The sequence below is a fragment of the Micropterus salmoides genome, unplaced genomic scaffold (genome assembly GCF_014851395.1).
Source record: "Micropterus salmoides isolate LMB-PRFRI ecotype aquatic unplaced genomic scaffold, ASM1485139v1 Ms_hic_scaffold_6, whole genome shotgun sequence".
Taxonomy (NCBI): Eukaryota; Metazoa; Chordata; class Actinopteri; order Centrarchiformes; family Centrarchidae; genus Micropterus; species Micropterus salmoides.
The window spans coordinates 20,927,111-20,938,461 of record NW_024044348.1 but is presented as its reverse complement, the minus strand read 5'-3'; the positions used below and the strand labels follow the sequence as shown (position 1 = coordinate 20,938,461).

Below are 11,351 nucleotides of genomic sequence, written 5' to 3'. Positions count from 1 at the left end.
TTCACTTGCACATTTTTGATCTCTTTACTTTTTATATATTTAGATTTTTATACTGTATATTTGTACTGTTAAGCACCAATATATACCAAGGAAAACTCCTCGTAGTGAAAATGTACCTGGCAAGAAACTTGGTTCTGATCTTAATCTGTGTAATTATCTTTTTTTTTTTATCCCATGTGTTAAAGACGTCCATATAGTCTGAGAGCATTTTAACAATCAGGTGATTAATTCCTTGCAGTCTGGATGGGGATTGTTTGATTTTGTATGTTGTATAATTTACACTTAGTGGGATTTCTTCTCAGTGAGTGATTGTTATTTCTACATTTGTCTTATCACGTTGCCCTCTGATTATTAGTACGAGTGCAGTGGATTAATAAGTAATTGCTATGTTATTAATCAGTGCAATTACACATCTTGAGAATCTTGTATTTGGGGTTTATCACAGGCTCTGTTTTGTTTCCACATGTCCAACATATATCCGCTAGAGGGCGCGCTAGTATTTGAAATCGAAGATTTAAGATGATCCATGATAAACAATCATACCGTATCATCTGTGCACTGGAGTACAGCCCTATGATTACACAGAGCTTCTAGCGCTCTCTTGTACTATACGAGGAGTATAAGAAGGTGTCCTCTACGCAGAATATTTTTTATTTACGCGTTCTGCTTTGAAATGTGAAAGGATTTAAGTCAAGCTGTCGCAAAGTGTCGTAAAGTAGGTGATGCCTGGCAGCAATCTGGCGCCCCCGTGCGGCGCTGAGGGCAACGACTGTGTTGTAGCCGTAGCCAGCGAACAGACGACCTGCTGGGTAAACAAGAGTAGATACCTCGGAAGGCAGGAATGGCAACTTCGTCGAGGGCTAATAGTGAGACATTCTTATCTTGTCAAATAGAAACATAATAGAGAGGTCGTACTACATTTTAAGATTCGATAGGATTCCTTTGCGAGCCAAAATGGCTGAGTATAATCGGGTATTATGAGTAGAGTGGAACTAGCCTTTATGTTAGCTTAGCTCGTAGCCGTCCAGGGCCCATTGCCTTCGATTTTGCTTCTCGGATCAGCTCGGGACTGTGTTGTCAGTTTCACAATCCCAGCCGCTAACGTCCTCGGATTGCGATTTCTGTGTAGGCCTGCCTAGTTGCAGGTAGGGTTAACATCTAGATAACTGCCCGTTTTCAACGCTTGTCATTATTCCCCACAGGATTTAACCTCCCATGTTGCAAAAAGGACGGTGACACATTTTGAAAAAAGGACTTAGACCCAGGTACGTGTTGTCTTTGTTGTCTTCTGTCTGGAGTTATTTGTCAGGCTAACACTATGTAGCTAGCTGTCCACTTCGGTGTCTCTCGATTCGTTGTGGTATTCTTAACATCAGTTACTAATATTGGAAACGTTCATATTTTTGTGCTTCTCCATTAACACGAGTTTATCTGGCCTTTGTCACTTCAGCAGCGTTTGTGGGGCACAGACAGACAGACAGCAGCCGAGCTTATTGTAATTGTTAAACGTTGTAGAAACTATGCTTAGCCTCCTTTTCAGTCTCGATACTGTCAGGCTAAATAAATCTATGAAGCTCTGTTGTTTGCTTGCCTAGTCAGGGTGGTTGGGAGTCGTTTCACAGCCAGAAAGCACAGTGGGTATCGTTAGCAGCAGCTCTGTCTCAGTCGTACATCTTGAATTGGTTCACTGTTGCCATTTCTGTTTCACCATATATTATCTGTTGTAAGTGGCTGCGACTCGTTCACGTGATACTGTCCGCATTATGTCTTACTTATCGTTATTGTTGCCCTCTTTGTGAGAAATTCGTATAATTCAGACGTGATGCATGGGGATTTTTTTTCCTTCAGGGCTGTCTCCTCTGAGGCCCCTGAATTCGTGCATGTCATTGCGCAGCTTTCTCTGTGGCATCTGAAGGACTCTCACTCACCAGTGAGTTGTACATAAAAGCAGAATAGAGCCGTGTTGTGACTGTGAGCTGTTATAGCTAGAAGGTTTACTAAATTCACAATCTCACCAAATTCTTGAGAAACACTCCGTGACGCCATCAACCTCACCAGCGTTATTTCACAAAAGTTGCAGCTTCAGGCCAAGTGACAACCAGTATGTTGTTGTAAAATGAGTTGTGAATGAATAATGAAATTAATTTACGGTCTACGTAATAGCATATCTAATGCAGTGCAGCATACAGGAACATCGAACATCGACAATCCAATGCAGTTCAGTTAACAGTTATCCTGCAGCAAACACAAACAGGAATGTTGTTGTATTACATTTTTAGTGCCAGAGAGATGAACAGTGAACTCTTTGTTTTGGTCACTGTGTCCTATATGATAAAAAGTCTGAGTTATGAATTTGCTAACAACTGATGCCACACAAAGGAATAAAAGCACCTCCAAATTTCTTAATGTTGTGAATTGTGCAGTCTCCGTAAACAACATGAATGGGTCTAGAAAGGTATGAGTTTTACTTTCTTGTGTTATATCACTTGTACTTCCAGATGGCCACACAGACATGGTAGGTACAATATGTTCCTAAATCACCTGCTGTAATAGTAGTGCCATGATTTAGTTTTCTGATTACATCATATCAAGAAGTGTGGACAGCGTATTGCTGTGGGCGATATCACCACGTGCATATAGTTCATAAGCCTGCACTTGAGTCATTTTCTTTACACTGTCCCTAATATTATGTGACTGCCGAAAAACAGTTCATCAGTGAACATCACTGCAGATGTGCAGCATCCTGCGTGATTCATGACACAGTGGTATATGCAAAGATTTTGGGCACTTTGATTAGAAGCAGCCTAATTTAATGCTTCTGCTGTGGGATTTTTTTGGAATCCTATATATTCTTTGCAACTGTGTGAACACTGTGTTTGTCCAAACCAATCGGCTGGATCTGTATCAAATAATCTTTAATGGATTTGTATTGGCTATAATAAAGCCTGATCCATTATAGATTGTTGGTGTATCGTAAGCCTTTGTATTCTGGGTACACCACATGTAAAAAAAAAAAAAGAAAATGGATAAAAATACATCACAATATCTATCACCATAGGAGGGATATTAGATACGTGATATATTGCAAGAAAGTAATTACTTTCTATCAGAATAGCTGTGAGGAGTACATACCCCTGAAATAGCACAAGTTAATAAGTTTATTCATTGCATTAAAAGGAGCTTTCAGTTTTATTGAAAAGCTGAGGTCACAGATACTTCATTACTTCATCATAGACACAAACCTTTTGTTGTATTAAGGAAGTAGCATACATTTCGGCAATATGGTGGAATTTGACGTTGTTCTGAGAGACCTTACACCGCTGTGAAAATTCTCCCACTGCAATGTGCCTAAAGGAGTCCCTTTCAATTTAGAGTTACTTGTTGGTTTTATTTTTTCCCAAAGTCATGACATAAACACTTTTTTTTTCAGTCTATGATAAACACACGAGTCCATTTCATGGTGGATATCCTCGTTTGAGTTCCAGTTTTCATTTATTCTGATTTACATCCACAATCTGTGGATGTAAATTTTCTATCCTTAATCAGGGGCCTTGGGTCACGTTGTCTTAATTTGTACTAACAAACAGAATGACCACTTTTAGCACCATGAAATATTGTTATGGGCATATTGATGTTTGTTTTCAGGCCTGTGTGTTGTTGATTGGTCAGTAAAATGCTATGTCAGTTATGAATATGTTTTTAGTTAGAAGCAAATCTGATATGCTATGCTGTATGTTAAAAGTTTAAAGGGTTGATGTTGAAGGATTCAATGCAGTGCATGAGAGCTCCAAGTATCACATTATCTGCATCATGCCAAAAAATAGAATAATAGGGATTGGGACAGATGACACTTTTTTTATTGACATGTTTTTATATCATCTATTTACTGGTGTTGTCCTCTCTTTTACGCTCCTTGCACTATATATTAACATTTCTTACATAGCTTTATTTGTAAGAATATTTTTTATGATAACACTATTAAAATTCCTTGTAGGGAAGTGGGGTAGGTATAATTATTTATAGTCATTCAAATGTTTTTTGTTTTTTCTTTCAATTACTATAATTGTTTAAATTGGTGCCTTTTTATATCACCACTTTAGGAGAGACTACACGAAAGCATGGCAGTACCTGATGCTTTGGTAGTTTCCCACTTCCTCTATCCCTGCTAAATCTGTTAATCTGATGGATGTAGTCCATAATTTTAGATTTAGTCATATTTCATTAAAGCAGCTGTGTCCTCTGATCAAACAAATCTGATCGGATTGTCTTATTTTAGCCTATGGAATCAAGCTGCCTGAATTTGTTGTGAAATTGTTTTTGATTTGAAATGTGTTTATGTGCAGTCACTGATATCATGAGCTGTCCTTTGGCAACAGAGTGGCTTGTGCACCTGTAAGTCTTTTCCTTTCTTTCTTTTTTTTTTTTTTCAGGTTTTGTATGATGCAGCGGGTAGATGCCTAGGAACTGATGCAAGTGCATTTGGTGTTTGCCCTTTGAGGACAGACCTGCCACCATGAAGAGTGAGGTGCCATCTGAGGCCCCCAGCAGACAGGAGCATCTGAAGGAGCCACTGGTGAACCCAGAACCCATGGAGGCAGCCAAGAGCTTCCCTAACAACATGGAGGTGATTGGAAAGGCAGGCAGCGAATTTGAAACCCTGTGTGAGTCCAGGCATCTTCCCCTGAGGGACACGGGGACGCACAAAGACTCAGAACGGAGTCTCCCTGGGCGCAGAAAAAGAAAAGGCCAACAGGCAGGGCCATCAGACTGCTCGCTGAAGGAGGGCCACATCAGTGAGAGTTCACTGGCCCCTCAGCGTCCCAGGGTAGAACTTTTACAGCACCCCAGCGAGGATGAACATAATCACGAGTCCTCTTTTAGTGACTGTGCTTCCTCCCCTTCCTCTAGCCTGCGATTCGGGGACTCAGACACTCTCAGCTCAGAGGACGAGGGGGAAGCCGGAGCAACAGGGGGCCAACACAAGGCTCCTGCCCTGACAACTGGCGGAGCCACTGGAGTTGGCCTGCGCCCCGTTCTGGGTCGAACTCGGGGGAATCGCTCTCATAAGTGGGTGCGGTCTGAGGCTGAGCCAGTGCTGCTGAAGCGGCCGTGCCTGAGCAGCCGACGACCTCTGCATAGGAAGCGCTTTGTGAAAAGTGCACCCGGAGGGGGTCAGCGGACTCAGAAGCAAAAGGAGCGACTACTGCTGCAGAGGAAGAAGCGTGAAGTTATTGCACGTAGGAAGTACGCTCTACTCCACAGCACCAGTAGTTCCAGCGAGGAGCTGAGTAGTGTCTCGTCCTCCCCCTCTTCTACCGAAGCCGAAGATGAGCTGTATGTAGATGTCAGCAGCACCAGCAGCCAGCCCAACAGTGCTACTGTCACCACAGGTAATTAGGAACTATGACCCCAGTACAGTTGTATCTTGTGTTGCATTGTAATCGCTGTATTGTAGTACTTTTGCTTGACAGCGGCAGCATCTTGATATGCCACACCTGTGAGGTGGATGGATTACCTCGGCAAAGGAGAAGTACTCACTAACACAGATTTTGACAGATTTGAGAACAATATTTGATATAAATAGGCCTTTTGTGTGCATAGAAAAGTCTTAGATCTTTGAGTTCAGCTCATGATGTATGGGGCCAAAAGGAAAAGTGTTGGGTTTAAAATTTTCTTCAGTGTATGTTGATGTAGGCCATATCATATGGTTAAAAGCATTTACATTGCATGATACTGTGTCATCGCAGTGTGATCACCATAACACTGTAGATTATAGAGTACTACACCGCAATATGGACATATTTATGTTATTTATATTATTACATATATTTGTTTTGGTAGGGTACCAAAAGGACTCCAAGAGGAGTAACAGGATAATGGAAATGATGTCTCCTAAAGCTCTCGGGCACAAGGATCTCTAACGTTGCAGAAGAAAACCCAATTCAGCATGAATTAACATTTTAATTGAAGTACATTGATGCAGTGTGAATTAATATGCACTGAAAAGCAGAACAGAAAAACAGAAATGGCTGGTGCTGGAGAAGAGGTCAGCATGAGTTGTGCAACTTACAAGTCGTTTTTTTTTTGGTCTTTTTTTGGATTGAAATGACCGCATGTATTGCATATGTTGTCACAATTTATCAAACTTTTAAACCATAGCCTTCCTGTTCGATTCACTGTACAATCAGAAATGAATCGGTTGTAGCGAAACAGTGATGATGATAACTGATCTCATTTACAGTGTTTTTGCTGAAGCAGGATCAAGAGTCTACAGCTTTTCATTCCACACCAGGTGCTTTGATTCTGGCTCTCAACCACAGAAGGGGAAGTAAACAGAGGATTCACTTTGTGTAGTGTTTGGACCTTAGTGAGAACATGTTCACATGTCGCCTCCATTTCACACAGCACAGCCTATTGCTGCTGTAGTGTGTCCACATAAAGAAAAAAATTAATCAACTGCATTCAAGCTTTTGACTTCAGTTTTCCATAAACATGATAAATGTTGTAACATACAAAACATTATTGTCTGCATGTTTTTCTAATGGCTTGGGCACAGCTGATAAGGAATAGTTACTCCCCTCTGCTTTTTAGGGCCCTACATCTGGCATCCCTCTGTACCTGTGGTTTATGCAGCCCCTAAATCTAAACCATAGCTTTCTGCTCTCATTCTCAGCATAGTGGCACATCGCAATGTACATATGAAGGGCACCTTCTATTTTCCAGGTGTGTGTGTGTGTGTGTGTGTGTGTGAATTTTTATTTATTTAAATGAAAACAGCCCCCCTCTACCTTGGCTCATTGTTTCCCTCATTTAGCCACTTAGCCTCAGCAATATTGCTGCGGCTGTGGCCTTGGGGGAGAATGGAAAGTTAGTTGTTGTGCCTCTATGGTGGGAGGCAGGTGGGAGAAAACTCAGACAGTTGAGCGGCAGACTTTGCATAGAAACAGCAGGTCTCGGAGGGAAATCGAGGCATTTGTTTACAGCAGGGGAAAGCAAGGAGGCAACTGATGAAACCTTCCTTCTAACTGGCCAGAGTTGGAGCAGGTGTGTGATGTAGCCGGGAAACAGTTTAACCCTGCCATCTTACCTGAGGTCAGCAGAAGATATTAAATGTGTATCTTCGCCAAATTCACTTTGAATGCAGGTCACACCTGTATTATAAAATAAAGACATTTTTGCTTAGGGGTGCTGCACAGTAGAAATGCGTGCATGACGTGTGTGTGTGTGTGTGTGGGCACACACTTATACACTTTCCTTCAACACAGAGTGATTACAAGCATGTTTGTTTGAGGTCACGGAGGTCCGGACCTCTATAACTATATGTATGTATAAATAAAATCATTTGAATAAATTCCATTAATAACACGATCAACTTAAATGAAGACAATGTGGGTGCAGCTGATTACACTGTTGCTACCCTCATTTCAACCTGAAACTGTTTGACGCTCAGTGTCCACACTTGGGGAAACGCAGCACATGACAATCTTGTGTGTGCAATAACTGAGAGCACCGCTGTTTGCGGAAAGAATTTTGGGCGAAATGTTTCCTAGATTTCTGGGTGGGTGAAATAGAGAGGTGCATCTCCCCGTTTAGAGAGACTATGTGGGCATTTACACACAGGGCACAGCAGTATAATTTCATATTTAAATCTCCCGACACGCTGACAGGATCAGTCAGAATCTAACGTTAATTAATATTTTGTGTTCTTCTTCACATCCAAAAGGTCTCACACACAATCCAGGTTCATACAGTGAAACTGTTTGGGGTGAAGCAGCCATTCTCCTGATCAACCCTGAGCTCCATTAGTGGGTCTAAATTATTTCAGAAGCTAAAGGTCCGATCCGTGCGTCACAACAGTGTAGCTCCTATAATCGTGACAAAACGGCGCAAACAGCTGCTGACATCAAATTATTTGGCTGTAATATCAACCAGAGCATCCTCTGAATTCAGCACTAACCTACTGTGTTTTATGTTGTCACATAGTTACAATAGTGCCCCTTATGTAGTCTGCACATGTAGTTTGCACACTGTGTTCCTCTCTGTCATTAGGGGGTGCTGCAGCAACTTCTGCACCCCCCCCCCCTTCCTGTGCACTTGCACATTACAATGGCTATTTTTGTGTCTAAAGTTGTGGATGGTACCAATCTGTTTTTTTTGTTACCCCTCTGTTGAGGCACCCATCAACACTGACCCGAGACTAAAAGGCGGAGAGAGTACAAAACATTTTGTTTACTGTGTCGCCCTGACTACATGTAGGTGCACTGTCTGTGGTGGAAACACAAAACAGATCTAGGGTTTAGGTACATGGAGGTACGGGTTTCAGCTTTACTATATGGCTCTTGAACATTTTTGTTACATAGTCATGTTAGGAATAGGATTGAGGATTGTTTACCTAACCAAAAACTGCACATGTTGGTTACAGTTCTCTACAAGTTGCAAGTAAGGTGGTGTTGTTTGTGTAAGCACATGTAGGCTTCACCAGAGTCCCAGGCAGCTAGACTTGCAGAGGGTGCTAAGCAGCAGTTCTCAGGAGACAACTGGAATAGAAGTCACACTGGGGAGATATGGACTTATCTAGCATGGCAAGTCACCTAGTGATGTGCACAGAAACACAGCCAGCACTACTGTAGCTGTGCGTTCAGTTTTAAAAAACACTACACAGAATCTGTTCAGGACTCATCACCCCCATTGCCATCCCATAGTTCCAGCTGCGGCTCTATTAAGCAGGCTGAGAAGAATGATGCATTTGTCTCAGATTAATTTGCCGTGACTTTAACTTGTTTGAGCAGTGGTTGTGATGAAGTCGGCTCCTTGTGTGTGACATGGGGAGCATTAAAACACATGCAGGACCCCTAGAGTAAGTATTGACAAGGGTCTTCATTGAGTGCAATAACAAATCATATTTTATTTTATCTCTTGGTTTTAGACTAAGCCGTTGAAAAAGAAAGGGAGCACAGGCTTTTTGAAAGTAAAAACAGGAAAAGTGTTCAACTATTCACCCAACTTTGTTGTGAAAAATTCCATATTAACGAGTGACAAAGAGTAGTCAAACTTGAGAGTACAGGCTACACTTTTCATTTCAAGCCTGTATCTTCTGTTAATTTTATTATTCTTTGATGATTGATTTGCCTCTTGTTAGGTGTATGTCAGTGCTATACTAAATTCGACTGGTGTGCTCAGGTGCTCTGGATGAGGACGTGGTGGTGATTGAGGCAACTCCAGCTCCTGCTCCTGCTGTCCCTGCAAGCGAGGAGATCAACGTCACCTCAACAGACAGTGAGGTGGAGATTGTCACAGTCGGAGATGGTTTCAGGTGAGCGCCTCTGCTTTTTCAGCAAGCATTGAAATAATGTGCTTATACGAATTTTACACTAGCTATGTAATATAACTTTTTTTTTTTTATCCCTTTTTTGTCTTTTTAGTAGGAAGGGGGGGAAAAAAACATTTGGCCACTTTTTTCTTTAAAGAATCTGTTAATGAGCAAATCAAATGAATCCGATAATTGATAATCAGGCATTCAAAATGTTGATTAATCATTGTGACCCATCAGTAACATTTATCAGACTACTTGGATTGCTCTATGTCCTCACCACTCTTTTTGGACTGTAGGTCTCCTCTCAGCACCCCAACCTCCGTAATTATTCGAGGTCGGTTGGTGCAATAATTTCCACCAGCTTGAACTGATTATCCAACCCTCAACTGCCACATATAGCAAGGGCTGTCGGTTTCAGTCATAGCCCTTCATAATCATGGGATTTTCATTGTTTTTTGCTCAACCTATTTAGGTTTGCCTACCTTATCTGGTAAACCAATAGGCCGGAGTAAATGTGTGTTGTTGTTGCCCTTATGGTTTGGGCTTTTTATCCATACTGTCCAAAAACTTAACATGGTACAACGTATGTGTTTTGTTTTTAGGTGAGAGAATCAGGTTAACTAAAAATAACATCTATAATAACACCTATTGCAAAACCATTTGGTCTCGTAGGTTAATTCAGTTGTGTAGAATTTGCATAAAAACAAAAAACATTTAGGACCTAATATTGAACTCTGAGGTACACCACAAGTTTAAACCCACATTGTTTTTTTTTTTTTTTGCAATAACCCCATTTTCATAAGGATCCTATATTTTCTATTCATGGTTTTTAGTCTTGCTGGAACCCAGTGTTGTTTTGGGTTCCAGAGCAGTTTTCTCTTGTGTTTTGAGTAATCAGATTTGTTGGAGCCTGGGGCTGAAGACAAGCTTCTTCTGAGTATCTTTTGCATGACTGGTCATGTGGTGTGGTTCCCCTTTCTTCAGAGCATGAAGAACCCCCTTTCCGTATGTTCTTTCTGTACGTTATGCTATTTATGTGTTGTTAGCTAGGTTAGTCTTTTGTTTTGTTTTTGCTCGTGAGTGGAAATGTTTTACTACTATTGCTTTACTTGGGGCGGGGACGTATTTGAACTTGCATGTGAGTCAATAGTATGCACCAGGGTTTGGGTTTAGCTTGTTCGTGAGCCTGTCACATTTGACTGATTGCGCTCATGAACAAACAACAAAAGGAAGCAGTGTATGTGGCAATATTCTGGCAAACCGATGAGTGTGGAACAAACTGCATTCAGGCGGAGAGTGGAGAAGTGGATTAAGCTGCAAGGGAGGTTGAACTTTGTACCAACACCATAACATAAATTAGTCAAATAATTAAGTTAATTCCAAGATTATGAAAAATTCAATTGAGGCACCTAGTTTATTCCATTATGAAAGTGACTGGTGTTTGTGACGTAGTTTACTAAAAAAAATTGGCGCTTTTGGCCTCAGATTTTAGTACTTATTGCTCTGTTTTTCAGGGTGAGACACCAATGGTGGACTGCAGGTTCTGTCACTAGGAATATTCTTTATTTATAACCACATGGATGCTTAATTATAAGTTAAATGGTTGAGTAAATGCCTTTAACTGACAGAAGTAGAACAAGGAGGAAATGCAGTTTGCTGAGTGCTGCCTTTTAAAGAAATGTGTTTTTTTTTGTTTGTTTTTTTTTTGGATGAAAGAACACAGGGTGGATGGGGTGCGGTACTGCTCCAGTGGATTTGCTTTGCTCATGGATTCCATAGCTTACATTGCCCAGAGAGAGCAGGCTGCATGCCTAGTTGTTTATCACAGTGAAACCACATCGCACACAGCTTGATTTGTAGGGGCAAAAAAGGTCACTTAGAACAGCACATATTAAAACCATGTGTGTTACTATTATTAGTTTATTACTAGGTAATTTCCACAACAGTGGCAGTGAAGAACAAGCGCCACAGGAAGTGAAACACATTTGATATTTATTATTTTCAGATAAAATATCCACGAAAGTGTTTTTGCGTGCTC

General features: G+C 41.2%; 1 protein-coding gene across 4 annotated transcripts in view; it reads left to right on the top strand.

Moving 5' to 3' along the window:
- The first annotated feature begins 770 nt into the window (after nucleotides 1-770).
- The window catches only part of rnf111 (ring finger protein 111), a 33,540-nt gene continuing 22,959 nt past the window's right edge, over nucleotides 771-11,351 (top strand). For 2 of the 4 annotated variants that reach the window (XM_038700871.1, XM_038700868.1), the window contains exons 1-3: nucleotides 791-1,265; nucleotides 4,431-5,390; nucleotides 9,181-9,313. In XM_038700871.1, coding sequence (XP_038556799.1) covers nucleotides 4,514-5,390; nucleotides 9,181-9,313 — 1,010 coding nt within the window. In that variant the 5' untranslated portion in view covers nucleotides 791-1,265; nucleotides 4,431-4,513. Of the gene's footprint in view, nucleotides 1,266-4,430; nucleotides 5,391-9,180; nucleotides 9,314-11,351 lie in introns of all 4 variants that reach the window. The other 2 variants (XM_038700869.1, XM_038700870.1) reach the window with 2 other exon arrangements.